This window comes from Aedes aegypti, chromosome 2 (genome assembly GCF_002204515.2).
Source record: "Aedes aegypti strain LVP_AGWG chromosome 2, AaegL5.0 Primary Assembly, whole genome shotgun sequence".
In the NCBI taxonomy this organism is placed as follows: Eukaryota; Metazoa; Arthropoda; class Insecta; order Diptera; family Culicidae; genus Aedes; species Aedes aegypti.
The window spans coordinates 122,446,898-122,464,286 of record NC_035108.1 but is presented as its reverse complement, the minus strand read 5'-3'; the positions used below and the strand labels follow the sequence as shown (position 1 = coordinate 122,464,286).

Sequence of the window (17,389 nt, the reverse complement as noted above, 5' to 3'; positions counted from 1 at the left end):
TCACTACACGTGGCAAGAATGGAAGAAAGGACGCTTCCCCGGAATGCGAACTTTCTTCCAAGGGTGGAATGAATAATTGTATCGAAATGAGCAATCAGTTCGATGCTCTAGACAAATTTTCCGAACACCAAATCAAAGCAGCCTCTAGCCCAGGCTCTTTGATTCAAGTGAGGAAGCAAAGAGTGCCGCCTATTGTGATCAGTTGTTCCGAATTTGGGGGATTTTGGCAGAAGATCTTAGCTCCATTAGGGAAATCAAGGTTTCCTTCCAAATCGAAAAGAAAGGAGACTGTCGCGTTTTACCGGAAACTCTTAAAGATCGTGAACTTCTTCTCAGACATCTTGAAGAGAAGAAGCACAAATTTTTTACTTATGACGACAAAACTGAACGTTTGTTCAAAGTTGTCTTGAAAGGTCTCTCAAGTGACTATAAGTCACCTGAAGAGATCAAAAATGGAATAAATGATTTACTTGGATTTTCCCCAGTCCAAGTAATCATTATGAAAATGAGAACCCAATCTGGCATTGTTCGGAAAAGGCTTTCTCAAGAATATTATTAAGTTCACTTTAACAAAAAAGAACTAAATAATATTAAAGCTTTAGAAAAAGCAAAACTTATGTTCGATGTCCGTGTGACATGGGAACATTTCCAGAAACCTGGAGGAAATTACCAGAACCCCACTCAGTGCCGGCGGTGCCAAAAGTGGGGTCATGGTACAAAAAATTGTCGCATGGATGCTAAATGCATGATTTGCGGAGTATTTTCTCACGCTAAGGACGTCTGTCCTGTGAAAAAAGATACCAGAAAGTTTGAATGCGCCAATTGCAAGGGCCCTCACAAAGCTAACTTTTGGGAATGCCCTTCACGCAAAAGAGTCGTTGAGGCTCGTGCCAGGCAGATGAAGGATAACATCCGTTACGATAACGGTCGTTTCCGGAATTTGCCTGGTAGAGTATCGAACAATGCTCATTTTTCAGTTAACGATCGTTTGATTAGGAATCATACCCACCAGGAAGATCATAATCATGCTCATTCACAAACTAATTTTAATCCGTCGGGTAGCCGTTCGAATCTTTCAATTTCGAATGTATCTACCCACGGAAAATCCTTTGCTGATATCGTAGCAGGTAATTTGAACTCTTCCCCTATTCGTTCCATGAGTACCCATTCTACTTGTTTCAAATCAAATGGAAAAAACCCTACCGCCACAGGTAATTCCTACTCCGCTTCTTCGTCTACCGTAAATTCCAATGGGAAATCATCAGATTTTAATTTTCTAACTGAACAATTGAATCTAATGATTGATGCAATGTTCAAAGCCACCACTATGACTGAAGCATTCCAAGTTTATGTATAATTTACAAATCAAATTGTTATTGGATTACGTTTTTCTAATGGATCCAAATCATAATTTAAATATTTTAAATTGGAATGCTCGTTCTCTGAATGGTAAAGAGGACGAGCTGTTTAATTTTCTTACAGCTAATAAAGTGCATATAGCAGTTATTACCGAAACTTATTTAAAACCTGGATCCAAACTAAAAAAAGTTCCTAACTTTTTTTGTTTATCGTAATGATCGACTTGATGGGGCATGTGGGGGAGTTGCAATCATCATTCATAGGCGTATAAAACATCAACTGTTTTCGTCATATGAAACTAAAGTTTTTGAAACTTTAGGTGTTTCTGTTGAAACACAGCTTGGTAAATATACTTTCATAACTGCCTACTTGCCTTTTCAATGCTCTGGGCAGCAAGTTAATTTGCTCCAAACTGACTTGCGAAATTTGACTCGCAATAAGTCAAATTTTTTTGTCATTGGTGACTTCAATGCCAAACATCGGTCATGAAATAATTCTCAAAGTAATTCCAACGGCAGAATTTTATTTGATGAGTGCTCTTCAGGATATTTCTCAATTCAATACACTGATAGCCCTACATGTTTTCCTCTTCTAGAAATCCATCTACGATTGATTTGGTCTTAACTGACTCTAGTCATCTTTGTAGCCAACTGATTACTCATGCTGATTTTGATTCTGATCATGTCCCTGTTACATTTCAAATATCCCATGAAGCGATTCTCAATCCTATCAGCTCTACTTTCAATTATTTTCGAGCCGACTGATGTTAATATTCCCTTACAAACAAAACATGATATTGACAATGCTCTTGGAACTTTAACAAATTCCATTGTTGAAGCCAGGAGCATTGCAATTCCAAAATGTGAAGTAAAATTTGAATCCGTGATTATAGACGATGATCTTAAACTCTTGATCCGTCTTAAAAACGCGAGGAGAAGGCAATTTCAACGCACTCGCGATCCTGCTATGAAAATTATATGGCAGGATTTGCAGAAAGAAATCAAGAAACGTTTTGCTCAATTAAGAAACAAAAATTTTGAAAATAAGATTTCTCAATTGGACCCTGGCTCTAAGCCCTTTTGGAAATTATCTAAAATTTTAAAAAAACTTCAGAAGCCTATACCGGCATTGAAAGAGGAAAACAAATTATTACTAACTAATTGTGAAAAAGCTCAAAAACTTGCTATGCAGTTTGAAAGTGCGCACAATTTTAATTTAGGACTTACTAGTCCAATTGAAAATCAAGTTACTCAGGAGTTCGAAAATATTCTCAATCAAGAGAACGTTTTCGAAAATGCCTGGGAGACTGATTTGGAAGAAGTGAGAACTATTATTAAAAAAATTCAAAAATATGAAAGCTCCTGGCGATGATGGAATTTTCTACATCCTCATCAAGAAAGTTCCAGAAAGTAGCTTATCATTTCTAGTTGATATATTTAACAAATGTTTTCAATTAGCATATTTTCCTGACAAATGGAAAAATGCTAAGGTTGTTCCAATTTTAAAACCAGACAAAAATCCTGCAGAAGCTTCTAGCTATCGTCCAATCAGTTTGCTTTCCTCCATCAGTAAACTTTTTGAAAAGGTTATTTTAAACAGAATGATGGCCCACATCAACGAAAATTTATTTTTTGCCAATGAACAGTTCGGATTCCGCCATGGACATTCGACCACTCATCAACTTTCACGTGTAACAAATTTGATCCGTTCCAACAAATCTGAAGGCTATTCTACTGGTCTTGCTCTTCTAGACATAGAAAATGCATTCGACAGTGTTTGGCATGAAGGTTTGATTGTAAAATTAAAAAACTTTAATTTTCCAACATACATTGTTAGCATAATTTAAAGTTATCTGTCAAATCGTACTATTCAGGTTAATTATCAGAACTCCAGATCTGAAAGACTTCCTGTAAGAGCTGGTGTTCCCCAAGGCAGCATTTTGGGACCAATATTATACAATATTTTCACATCTGACTTACCTGAGCTACCTCAGGGATGTCAAAAATCTTTGTTTGCGGATGACACAGGCCTCTCCGCCAAAGGACGAAGCTTGCGTGTCATCTGTAGTCGATTGCAAAAAAGTTTGGATATTTTTTCTTCATACTTGCAAAAATGGAAGATTTCTCCTAATGCTTCCAAAACTCAACTAATAATATTCCCACATAAATCAAAAGCTCTTTATTTGAAACCTTCAAGTAGACATGTTGTCACGATGAGAGGGGTTTCAATAAATTGGTCAGATGAAGTTAAAATTTTGAAAATGATTCTGAGGCTTCCTCCCTGGTATAGTACCAATGAGTTACATAGAATATCCAATGTTGACACATTGGAACAAATGTCAAATAAAATAATCAATAATTTCAGACAAAAATCGTTACAATCTTCTATTGCCACGATTAATGCGTTATATGTTTAGGTTAAGTTAGGTTAAGTATATTAAAAAAAAATTCTCTTACAAGCAGGTGAAATCAACTCACCTGTAAAAAATCTGAACTGCTACGGCAAATGAAATGTAATATGTTGTTAACGAAATGTTAATTAAATCTTAAATTTGTTTTACCAAATTAGGATGATAGTGTTGTCCAATAACACAGAACACCTAGATATATGAAACGAATGTAATGTTTAGAATGATACTAATAAAGAAATTAAAAAAAAAGCCCAGGACTAAAAATATCGTTAACAAAGGTAGAAAAAAAGTAATGTCTCAATCTACAGACCACTCCCCCCTACCCATTTTGACTAAGTTAACCAAACTTGACTCCCTTTTATTTTCTTTTTTCATAATTGAGCTTAGCATCGAGCCATTTCACACCTTCGCGACTTCGAAATGCGTACACAACTATGCTATCAGCGTTGCATCATTGGTGTTGTTAACAATGACCCAGATCTACAACGCCACAAGTGCCAAGTTCCAGATCACGATGCCGCCCATTGACGCCGCACACCGGTGTGTAATCAAATTTAATTAATTGAACCTTTTATCACCAAATCGTACACTCGGTACCGCTAGTAGTGTTACTCCCACTCAATGGTGCTTCCTTCGGGCTAATGGAGAGATGATTGTTTGATCCATCAGCAACAGTCGTGTTCCGATGAGTAAGTGCCCCATAAATTATTTAGACAGAACGTCACGATAATTCTACGCGAAAGGATGTTCCTAACGATCGGTCTGTTGGCACTTCAGGTGGTTGCCGTCCTCGGCGCCCCCATCGAAGCTGAGGACGAACCGTTCGATTTCGAGTTTTCCCAGTTGGGCGAAGAGATGTATCTTGTGGTGGAGACGAGGAATCATACCGAAAAGCTGCTGGAAGAGTGGAGCGACGACGACGGAAGCATCAATCCGGAAGAGATGGGACCGTTTGTACAGGGTGATCTTTATCAACCGGTGCTTGCGAAGAACGCGGTGAAATTCAAAAGCAGAAAATGGGCGAAGGCTGTCGTGCCGTACAAAATAAGCGACAGTTTCGGTAAGATTTTGGCGTCCGACATTTGGATGGGGATTGTTTTGATTCAAAAATCTTCCGTACCTAGTCAAAATTTAAAACTTGAAAATGCTTCAATAATACTCTGTGAAAAAAATAGATGTTTTGGTGAAGGTTTAGAGCGCGATCCTGTGCTCCTGCGGAGACAAGCGATAAACACTTGTTCGGCGTACAATACGTTTATCGTGTAATATCGCGAATCCTATTAGGCGCGATATGGTTTCCATAACAATTATGGAAATGCAGGAGATTCTTCGATTTTTAGTAACAATGGTTGTCTAATTAACATTCCTCCCCTGAGGACCATAAGGACGTGGCCGGTGCCGTTGTTGACTATTAAAACTGGAGTTCTTGATTTGTACACATTGATAATGGTAAGCTAATCCCAAGCCCGATTGTTCAGATCAATCACGGAGTAGCAACTACGAATTATCCAGCTTTTTACGCCAGCTAATAAACTACGGGGGGTGAATTGAATTTGACATTTCTTACCTACAAGTTTTATAGCTTGCTCTTAGCAGGCTGGAATTTAAGATTGTTGATTGAACTGTCAAGAATTTTCACTGTTTACATTTGTTTGTACATATCATGGTAGTTAACGAGTTTCATTTTTTTTATTTTCAACCATTTTATTATCTTTCTAGTAACTAATTACATTAGTTTTTAGCAATATCAAGAATCAGTAAAAAAATAATACACACGATGAGGACCTTTCAATGATCTGTATAAGAATACATTCAATGATCTTTATGAGAATACAGGGGATAGGCAAAATGATTGAGATAGGCAAAATTTTGCCCAAATTCAAATGCTTATAACTTTATGAAAAATGGATGAAATTGGATGCATCTGGAAGCAGTCGACGGCAAATTTGGTCCAGTTTTAGGAACTTTCTGGGCCATGCATATTTGCCACTGGACACCGGAGATGTTCCGGATTTTCTGAGGTCATGTCCAAATGTCATTTTTTCTGTCGCTTGTATTTTTGTGCGGTGTAAAGTTAGATAGATGTTTGCAATTTTCCTAGAAACTAGAACTAATAGGAAGTTGAATGCCACTGGACGCATTAAGATTGGTTGGAAATCTTCAGAAATATGACCATTTCCGTAAAACTGGTTCCGGAAAGCATGGTCAGTCATGTTTGTATTTCAAATCATGTAAATATTATCCGGAGCTATATCCAAGCGGACACCAACCTTAAAAATGATGTTTCCTGCAGCGTATTCAGAACCATTAGATGCACAGACCACTCTATAGAACGTTCCAGGTGCCCTGGAGGAAGTGGCCAATTAGGAACATATCCGGAACCATATCAATATAGGCATCAAACTTCATGATTTTCAAAGGTTATGCTTTCCGAAGCATTTCCAGCATCACCGGCTGCCATGACCACTTTATAGTAGGTTCCAGGTGCCCCGGGGGATGTGGCCAATTCAAAACATGCCCGAAAACACATCAATATGGGTATAAACATCAAGATTTTTGAAGGTGATGCTAAAAGAAGTATTTACAGCGCAACTTATTTATACGACCACTGTATAGTAGGTTCCATGGGCCCTGGGGGATGAGGTCATGTTTCGAATTGGCCACATCTCTAGGAGCCCCTGGAATTTACTATAGAGTGGTTATTACATCATGTGGTTCTGAAAATGATCGCCATTTTCCAAGTCCCATGGATCTTACTGTTTATGGTAGAATGTGATTCTAAACAGATGAACGGACATGTTCCGAATCGGCCACATTCCCCGGGTCTGTGTATCTGATCTAATGGTTCTGAATATGCTGCAGGAATCATCATTTTTAAGGTTAGTGTCCGCTTGGATATAGCTCCGTATAATATTAACATGATTGGAAATACAAACATGACTGACCATGCTTTCAAGAACCAGTTTTACGGAAATGGTCATATTTCTGAAGATTTCCAACCAATCTTAATGCGTCCGGTGGCATTTAACTTCCTATTAGTTCTAGTTTCTAGGAAAATTGCAAACATCTATCGAACTTTACACCGCACAAAAATAGAAGCGACAGAAAAAATGACATTTGGACATGACCTCAGAAAATCCGGAACATCTCCGGTGTCCAGTGGCCAATATGCATGGCCAAGGAAGTTCCTAAAACTGGACCAAATTTGCCGTCGACTGCTTCCAGATGCATCCAATTTCATCCATTTTTCATAAAGTTATAAGCATTTGAATTTGGGCAAAATTTTGCCTATCTCAATCATTTTGCCTATCCCCTGTACATTGAATATGATGAATGATACATTCATCATTGTTGAATTCTCTAGCATAGAATGAGGTCAATACGAGTCCATGGTCTGTTCGTCTTCAATTCTAGATAAATTCGTGAACTTTGCAAACTCATGGAGCCAACAAAAGAGAATTTATAGGAAGCTAATCAATGGAAATAATTTGATATTGCAAAAGGGGGATATTCTCGGCCTTAGCAGTCTAAATGGTAGCCAAAATGGGGTTTTGTCTTTTAATTACAAAACCAAAATGTGATGGCCTCATCACTATGTGAGTAAAGATTTTGTTTTTCAACATTTCCCTCGGTACAAAAGGATATTTTTGTATTTTTCTTTGAGATATTTGAAATATCATTAGTGGCATTTTTTTGATAAAATAAAATTTTACATAAAAAAAATGCGTTTTTATAAAATCAACCCTTATCTGGCCAGTACAGGCCTTACTTTTTCATTTTATTGAAAAATAACTAGGTAATATAAAACATTTCTGAAACTCCAAAGGAAATCCGAGAACCTTGAATGTCACTATTCTCACGTAAAGTTCACTATTATTTCATAAGTACCTGAATTGCCAAAATTTACGGGAAAATTCAAAATTACTACAATAACCTTACCGAAATCTTAAAACTCTTTTTGAAATCTTAGTTTTTTACGAAAATATCGAAAATATCGAAGCTGACATTATTTTTCCATGATTTTTACTCACATTTTAGTTATTCCATTCAATTAAAAAATCTTAAAGTACGAGTAGCAACCTCTGAAACTAACTACCAGTAGCTTTGTAGTAAATGCTCCTTTCATTTATACCCACGTGTTGCTTGTAGTATGCTGAAAGATGTAGTGAAGTAAAATGACACAAACATGTTCCACTCGTGTTCCACATGTAGCATTTACTACCGAGAATGTTGTAAACTCAACTTTACTACATTTTATACACATACTGCCCAATATCACGAAATTATAACCTTTCAGATATTTTGAATAACAATAAAAATATTGTTGTTACATATTTTAACGAAAATATAAGGACTTGTTTTTTATCTTTCTTAAAATCGACCATTCAGTTGGCTGGAATGAACCAGCCTCGGGCTGAATTTCCCCATAATGGACCGATACACGAGTTTACTAATTTGACGTTTGAGCGGTGCCGAATTCACTCGTTGTCATGGTCACGTAATTAACACGGCACCGCTCAAACGTCAAATAGTGAACTCGTGCATCGGTCCATACTTGATTTGGATTGTGTTACTTTTCCCCGAATGTCGTTTCACCGAACGCCAGTTCCCCAAATGACCCTTTTTTCCCAAGAAGTAATGCAGTACAAAAATTTGCAAGAACAGTCTTCAGTGAGAGCGTGGTGAACTAGAAAACTAATAAGTAATCTTAAGGCCGCACGGGACGGTATTATAATCACCCTTTCCATTTGAAGAAGCAAATCTCAAGAACCACTCAATATATTGATGCGAAAAATGTATCACTATAATTGTATCCAGCTTTTTACTCTAGCATACCATAATATTTGAATCACCCCTTCCTGACATTTCTTGCCTTCACTATATTTTTTTTTTATAGTTGGATCACAGCAACCTTTGTGGTGGACAACACTTTTGATGTTGACGACCATGTTTCCAGGAGACAACAACGAAAGTGTAAAAAATACAAAAAGAATATATGAACAATCTGTCTCAAATAATACACCAACGATTGAAAACTTGTTTCTTTGTTGTACAAAAAATATGTTTGCATTGATTGCACTCGCCATATACCTCAAATAGTAGAACATGATTTAGAAAATCGTTCATATCATAGGGTAAATACCTTTGCTCACCTAGTTTTTGTAGCCTATCTTACGCAATTTTTCCTCAGCTTTCTGATGTTGATCTCAGAATTCAAAACTAGCGGTGCGCTAATGGTGAAAAATCGATTTTTCTAACAAAATTCAAGATGGCGGCCAAATTCAAAATGGCCGCCAAAATTTTTTCAAGTTCAAATGAAAGCTATATCCTTACTCTATACGATGCCACTAAGCTTGCTATGTGTTCCAAGTGTTTTTCGCAAACTGTTCAGCTAGCTGGCGTACGAGGGGTCCATCAATTTGAGAAAACAGAAAGGACCACCCTTAAGTTTTATCGAAAACTAGCGATTAGTGACATAAAATTGGAATTCCAACGATGGGTGCCGATGGCGGCCTGGTTTCAGCGAGAATTGCTCATATTAGATATGAAATTTCTTGAAAAAACTTCAGATCTCATAAATTCTTTTTTGTATTTTTCCCAAATTGTTGTTTATTTTAGGTGCATTAAAGAGGATTACTAGTTATCAAATTGAAAATGTAAGTTATGGATTTGTTGCAGAAACAATAAACGCTTTCAGCAAGATTTATTGAATCACCAATGATTGACGGAGTGCATAATACTTGCTCCATAAAAAAAAGACATCTGAGCCTGGTTGTAGGCCGATCATTTTCATTAATTATCAAGAAAACTGATTAAATTTTCCATTGATTAGCATTCGTACTATTAATGTGAGTAGGGATGAAAGGCAGGTTATTTGTTATTTGTAACTTCGGATCCATCGTTACTTATGATATTATAATTCCATATTCTTCATAGAGGTTTGTGGGAATAGAAATAACTTTAGACTCAGGACTTCTTAGCCAATTCTATCACAAATACGAGTGAGATGGCACTGAGTCCCCCGTTAAATTGATTAAGATTGCGAGAATATAGCGCACGGCTGCTTGCCAGGGACCTTAAAAATTAAAATAATTCCATTGCTCAGAAAGTGAAACCTGCTGGCTTCCTTGCAAACCTTCCAGTTTGTAGCGAGTCAAGCAAAATTTTGGAACTTTAATTTCTCGATAGCCAATTGATTAAATTTCTATGCTTCCGTGGAAAAGCGCTCAATTCTCTCACTCGTAAGTTTACACCAGTGCTTCCCAAACTTTTTAAACTTTCGCCCCCTTGAGGCCAATACTTATATGGAATCGCCCCCCTGATACGTGATTCAATTAGGGTTTGTTCACAAATTTCATAACGCCGAAAATGGCCATTTTCGGTGATAAGAATGATGAGGATGATGAGTGCAACCGAAACTTCAAATCGGGTACTGTTAGCTTCCTAACCTCAAAGTTCCCATACAAAAACAAAATCCTCATATAAAATAATGGGGATTGGCAAAATTTCCTAAAAATTCACAGATGCATGTCTTGTACATCCAAAATATGTTGGGTGTTCTAGTTGTTATCTGTGACTAATCAGTCCGACCTTGTGAAAATCTCAAATATCGATCATTCTTTAAATTGCACATGATTTAAAAAAAAAAAACCTGCATGCATAACACTGACATTTTGTGTTTGACAATCATCAATGATAAAAACAATTGATAACTTTAAAATGAGCATAATTAGAGATATAACGATCTAAGGTATATTTTCCTGGAATTAGTTAAGTTTGGAATTGATTATCCTTCAGATGTGTGTCCTCTAAAGGTTATGAGTAATTATTTTCAAATGCTCCCGTGTTAGTTTTTTCGCCTCCTTTCTGGATATTGCACCCCCCAAACTCTGTATTACAAATTTTCGCCCCTTGAGCATGAAAATCGCCCCCCGGAATGCGAATTCGCCCACTTTGAAAATCACTGGTTTACACAATCCACACCTAAAAGTCCGACTGTCCAAAAATTGTATGATAACTCGTTTGCATAAGGAAACTTCTAATGGATCTTAATTATTGCTACTGCAAAACACATCAAGTGAAAATTAATGACAGTTCAATCAACAACATAAAACCAGTGCTTGCTAAGACCTAGCTATAAAATATGTACACAAGAAATGTCAAAATTGAATCACCCCTTGTTGATTTATAGCTAGCGTTTAAAGCTGGATATATGTAGTGCACAACCCAATAAATTTTCAGTTTAATCGGTGTCACCTTAAGAACAAGAAGATATATTGTCATTCTCAACTTAACACGTATGGACCAATGCACGAGTTTACTAATTTGATGTTTAAGCGGTGACGAATTCACTTGTTGCCATGGTCACTCAAATAACACAGTCACGTCAAATAATGAATTCGTGCATCGGTCCATTGCCAAAGATACCAAGATTATTGAAACTCGAAAGATCCGCCAACTGGATAAAAAAGGGCGCTTATCGAATGACCAGTTCATTAATCAGTGATACCCCTACTTACTTACTTATTTGGCTTTACATCAATTATCTTGATAAAGCTTCGCCAACAATTATTCGCCAATTCACTCGGTTCATGGCCGCTTCTCTCCATCCTCGACTGTGACCCACGCTCTCCAGTTCCTGGTGCACCTGGTCAACCCACCTAGCTCGCTGCGCCCCACGCCTTCTTGTTCCGACCGGATTCGTAGCGAACACCATCTTTACAGGGTTGTTGTCCGGCATTCTTGCAACATGCCCTGCCCAGCATATTCTTCCAGCTTTAACTACCTTCAGGATACTGGGAGCGCCGTAGAGTTGAGCAAGCTCGTGGTTCATCCTTCGCCGCCTCACGCCGTCTTACTGCACGCCGCCGAAGATCGTCCTAAGCACTCGGCGTTCGAAAACCCCAAGAGCTTGCAAGTCCTCCTCGAGCATAGTCCACGCCTCATGCCCATAGAGGACTACCGGTCTTATGAGCGTTTTGTACATCGTACATTTGGTGCGGGGGTGAATCTTTCTTGACCGCAGTTTCTTCTGGAGCCCATAGTAGGCACGACTTCCGCTGATGATGCGCCTTCGTATTTCCCGACTAACATTGTTGTCAGCCGTCAACAAGGATCCGAGGTAGACAAACTCGTCCAACACCTCGATGGTATCTCCGTCTATCGTAACACTGCTTCCTAGGCGGGCCCTGTCGCGCTCAGTTCCGCCAACCAGCATGTACTTTGTTTTCGACGCATTCACCATTAGCCCGACTCTTGTTACTTCACGTTTTAGGCGGGTGAACAAATCTGCCACCGTTTCAAATTTTCTCCCAATAATATCCATGTCGTCCGCGAAGCAAACAAATTGTCCGGATCTCGTGAAAATCGTGCCTCGACTGTTAAGTCCGGCTCTCCGCATAACATCTTCAAGCGCAATATTGAACAACAGGCACGAAAGTTCATCGTCCTGTCGTAGTCCCCGCCGAGACTCGAACGAACTGGAGTGTTCGCCCGAGAACTTCACGCAGTTTTGCACACCGTCCATCGTTGCTCTGATCAATCTTGTGAGCTTCCCGGGAAAGCTGTTCTCGTCCATGATTTTCCATACCTCTACGCGGTCGATACTATCGTATGCCGCCTTGAAATCGATGAACAAATGGTGCGTAGGGACCTGGTACTCACGGCATTTCTGGAGGATTTGCCGCACGGAAAAGATCTGATCCGTTGTCGAGCGGCCGTCGATGAAACCTGCTTGATAACTTCCCACGACCTCGTTTGCTATAGGTGATAGACGACGGAAGAGAATCTGGGATAGCACTTTGTAGGCGGCGTTTAGGATGGTGATTGCACGATAATTTTCACACTCCAGTTTGTCGCCCTTTTTGTAAATAGGGCATATAACGCCTTGCTTCCACTCCTCCGGTAGTTGTTCCGTTTCCCAGATTCTGACTATCAGCCGATGCAGACAAGCGGCCAACCTGTCCGGGCCCATCTTGATGAGTTCGGCTCCGATACCATCATTGCCAGCGGCCTTGTTGTTCTTGAGCTGTTGAATGGCATCCTTAACTTCCCCCATCGTGGGAGCTGGTTGGTTTCCACTGTCCGCTGTGCTGACGTAGCCATCGCCTCCGCTGTCCTGACCTTCTGTGCCTGTGTTCTCTGCGCCCTTAAGGTGTTCATCGTAGTGCTGCTTCCACCTTTCGATCACCTCGCGTCCGTCCGTCAAGATGCTCCCATCCTTATCCCGGCACATTTCAGCTCGCGGCACGAAGCCATTGCGGGATGTGTTGAGCTTCTGATAGAACTTCCGCGTTCCTTCAGAACGGTACAGCAACTCCATCTCTTGGCATTCCACCTCGTCCAGGCGACGCTTTTTGTCCCGGAATAGGCGGGTTTGCTGTTTCCGCTTCAGTCTGTATCGTTCCACGTTTTGCCGCGTACCATGCTGCAGCATTGCAGCCCACGCTGCATTCTTCTCCTCTAAAACCTCCTGGCACTCCTCGCCGAACCAATCGTTTCTTGAGCTCCGTTCTACATATCCGACAATGCTTTCGGCAGCGTCGTTAATGGCTGCTTTGACTGTCCTCCAACAGTCCTCAAGAGGGGCCCTATCGAGCTCGCCCTCATCCGGCAACGCTGCCTCAAGATGCTGCGCGTACACATTGGCGACATCCGGTTGTTTCAGCCGCTCGAGATTGTACCGGGGTGGGCGTCGGTACCGTACATCATTGATGACGGATAGTTTTGGGCGCAGTTTCACCATCACCAGGTAGTGGTCGGAGTCAATGTTAGCGCCACGATAGGTTCTGACGTCGGTTATGTCGGAGAAGTGCCGTCCATCGATCAAAACGTGGTCGATTTGCGATTCTGTCTGCTGAGGTGATCTCCAGGTGTACCGATACGGGAGGCTGTGCTGGAAATAGGTGCTACGAATGGCCATATTCTTGGAGGCGGCAAAATCTATCAGTCGTAGGTCGTTCTTGTTCGTCAGCCGGTGGGCGCTGAACTTTCCAATCGTCGGTCTGAACTCCTCCTCCTGGCCAACCTGAGCGTTCAAATCTCCTATGATGATCTTGACGTCGTGGCTTGGGCAGCGGTCGTACTCGCGTTCGAGCTGCGCGTAAAATGCGACCTTGTCATCATCAGTGCTTCCGGAGTGTGGGCTATGCACGTTGATTATGCTGAAGTTAAAGAATCGGCCTTTGATTCTTAACTTGCACATTCGTTCAATGATCGGCCACCACCCGATCACGCGCCTTTGCATATCACCCATCACTATGAAAGCAGTTCCCAGCTCGCGTGTGTTGCCGCAGCTCTAGTAGATGGTATGATTACCTCTAAACGTTCGCACCAATGCTCCTGTCCAGCACACCTCCTGCAGCGCTACGATGTCGAAACCGCTGGTCATTATATCGTAGAGTATGCGAGTACTTCCAATGAAGTTGAGAGATTTGCAGTTCCACGTACCACGTTTCCAATCGCTAGTCCCTTTTCGTCGCTGTGGTCTTTGCCGATTATTCCAATCCGTATTCTCTCGTTGACGTTCCTGTGCTGATGTGTTTTTACGGTTGGCTTGCAGGGCCTGACACCAACCCCCTAGATTTCCGAAGGACCATACCTAGTAGTTTATTCAATTCTACGAACTTTTGTCGAACACGGTTTTATGATTGGAGCAAGTTTAAACATAGTTTGATTGAGGTTTGTGCTTCAAGGTTCTTGAAAATCCTGCAAGAGTTTTAAACTTAGTAAGGACCTTGGGTCTTTTTCGACCCATTTCAAAATTGAAATCAATAATTGAACTAGAAAATTCACAGGTATTCAAAACCATGAAGAATGACCCGTCGCATGCCTAGTTTTGGTACAAAAACTAAAATATTCTTTAATACGGATATCTCCGGTGGTTGTTCCTGAGTTATTTATGTTGTCAAGTGGTCATTTATCTATAACTAGAAGAGTCACAGGTATTCAATATCATGAAGATTGAGTCGTCGCATGCCTGGTTTTGGTACAAAAACTGAATTGTCCCACAATACGGGTATCTCCGGTGGCCATTTCTGGGTTATTTCGTGGTAACAATGATCCGGAGTGGTCATTCATCTAAAATTGAACTAGAAGTGTCACAGGTATCCAAAATCATAAAGAGTTAACCGTCGCATACCTAGTTTTGATACAAAAACTGAAATGTCCCACAATACGGGTGTCTCCGGTGTTCATTCCTGGGTTATTTCGATGGGCCAAAATAGCCAAAGTGGTCATTCATCAATGATTGAACTAGAAGAGTCACTGGTGTTCAAAATCATGAAGATTGAGTCGTCGCATGTCTAATTTTGGTACAACAATTTAAATATCGCACAACACGGGTATCTCCGGTCGCCATTCCTGGGTTATTTCGTGGTTACAATGAGCCAGAGTGGTCATTCATCAATAATTGAACTAGAAGAGTCACATGTATTCAAAATCATGAAGAATGAGCCGTCGCACACAGAAAAAAATATTTAATTTTCAATGTAATGTAAACTGAAGCCTACTGTAAAAATAAATCGAATTCGTGTGTTATTACAGCATCATTTAAATTTAAATGAATATACATTCAATTTTCAACTAAAAATGGTTGATTATTACATGATCGTGTAAATTTAAAGTGAATTCGATTGAAAAATAATGGATTGGTCGTTGAAATTTACGTTTATTTTGATGCTCCAAATATGTGCATGAAAATAAACTTAAATTTACAACATATTTTTAGCTGTGCATGCCTACTTTTGGTGTTAAAACTTTGTGGTTCCATATTACGGGTTTCACGGTGGCCATTCCGGTGCTTCAAAAGGACCAGAATAACCATCCGTTCATTCTTTTGGCAAAATACATCCGAACATAAAAAATCGTTAAGAATTGGGCACAATTCATTTGGGTTTGGGGTTCAAATCTGAGTAATTTCATCGAATTGTCCAGATTGGCCACCTTCCGGGACTCCAGGAATCCGTTCCGCATGGACCATACTGGACCGAATTTTTCAGGGAATGTGCGCCGGTAATTGGTTCCTTATTGCAGAAAAAATTATGCCAAAATATCCATCAACCGAATAGTACCGATGTGAATAACATATACAGAACTGCGATGGAAACTTACATTTCGGATGTTCCGGGTTTCCGGAACCGGGTATGAATAACTAAGTGATATGAGGATCTCTATTCACAGTCCACGTGACTACCTATTCAACAATATGAGGACGGTTCAGATTACTTGTTTAGTTACGAAACTACAGGTCGTCAAAGTAAGGGTCACTAAAGGCACTTTTTTCAGATGTAGCAGGTTCCCGGTGGCTACAGTGACCAAATCCGGATCTCCGGGAGGATTTCTAAAACTACACATGTGTGCCCTTCATTGAAGCCTAACAGAACTAAATTCGTTAAACACACTGATTTTTGCGAGCTGTTTGAATTTTCGGGTCAAAAACGACCCTGAGTCGTAACATTTTGTTAGGGACTAAGGAAGGTTAAGGAAATTTTTGATGTTATTGCTAGACAGTTGAAATTATGTAGACATTTGCAGCGGTAATCTTAAATAACTTCTGTCAAAATAAGGAAGCAGCCTTATTAGAAAAAAAAACTTTATTAAAACAATAAAATAAGCTGTCAATACTATTGGAACAGAATGACTTGTGGGTTCTAAAATAATCAAAACAACCTGAAAACTTACCAAAATTATGAATAATTCCCTAAAATCACGGAAAATGCACTTACACTTTTTGCGCTACCTCCGAATCTTCACCAACAATTCTATTTTTTCACAGGATGTTATATTTAACCCCAAAAGTATTTTTCACTTTGTAAATTTTGACTACGAAAGATGTTTGGAAATAGGCACCACCCTAGTCTGACGTTGACTTTTTGATTGCATTCGTACCCTTGAAGGTTACAGCGATGTGCAGCGCATCCAAATGGCGTTCAAAATGTTCCACCAGAAGACCTGTGTTCGATTCGTTCCGAGGGCCAGCCAAAGGGATTTCATCGCAATCGAGAAATCTTCCAGTGGTTGCTGGTCAACGGTTGGACGTGCGGGAGGTCGCCAAGTGGTCAACTTGCAAAGTTCTTGCCTACGACAGATTGGAACGGTGCTTCACGAGTTGATGCACGCGCTGGGATTCCTTCACGAGCACACTCGCCACGATAGGGATAAGTTCGTGGACATCAACTACCTGAATGTGCGCTTCGACGCGATTGGGAATTTCTGGAAGGAAACTAAAGATCGGACCAGCACTCTGGGCACCGGGTACGATCTGGGTAGTGTGCTGCACTATTCCCGAAAGGCATTCAGCTGGAATGGATTCAATACGATTGACCCCAAGGTAGGACGTGCGTATCATTTTATAATGTAAATGTTTATTAATTGAGGAACATTGAAACATCTAGGTGAAGTTTTCGGGCAAAATTGGACAGCGGAATGGATTTTCCAACAGCGATATAAAACGGATCAAAGCGATGTATTGTAATGGATGAACGATAATAAAAAAATAAACAGTTACACGTTGGACAAACTAGTGTTCAATTTCTCATTTCTCCACAGTTCAGCTCATTGCAAATATGTAGATACAATAAACATGATTAAAGCAGAATAAGTATCTTAGAAAATCTTTAT

At 39.9% G+C, this 17,389-nt stretch overlaps 1 protein-coding gene across 1 annotated transcript; it reads left to right on the top strand.

The window, feature by feature from the left end:
- The first annotated feature begins 4,474 nt into the window (after positions 1 to 4,474).
- On the top strand, positions 4,475 to 17,280 carry LOC5572489 (zinc metalloproteinase nas-7). The gene is made up of 3 exons (XM_021842178.1): positions 4,475 to 4,829; positions 16,666 to 17,099; positions 17,164 to 17,280. Exons 1-3 carry the CDS (start codon positions 4,514 to 4,516, stop codon positions 17,248 to 17,250), a joined length of 837 nt encoding a protein of 278 aa, XP_021697870.1. The 5' UTR covers positions 4,475 to 4,513; the 3' UTR covers positions 17,251 to 17,280.
- The last annotated feature ends 109 nt before the right edge of the window (positions 17,281 to 17,389 follow it).

Bases quoted from the DNA above. Each gene is read 5' to 3' on its own strand.
- LOC5572489 (XM_021842178.1), top strand. From the start codon at position 4,514: ATGTTCCTAACGATCGGTCTGTTGGCACTTCAGGTGGTTGCCGTCCTC. The intron at 4,830-16,665 runs GTAAGATTTTGG...GTACCCTTGAAG, and splicing joins CAAAATAAGCGACAGTTTCG to GTTACAGCGATGTGCAGCGC. The intron at 17,100-17,163 runs GTAGGACGTGCG...TGAAACATCTAG, and splicing joins TCAATACGATTGACCCCAAG to GTGAAGTTTTCGGGCAAAAT.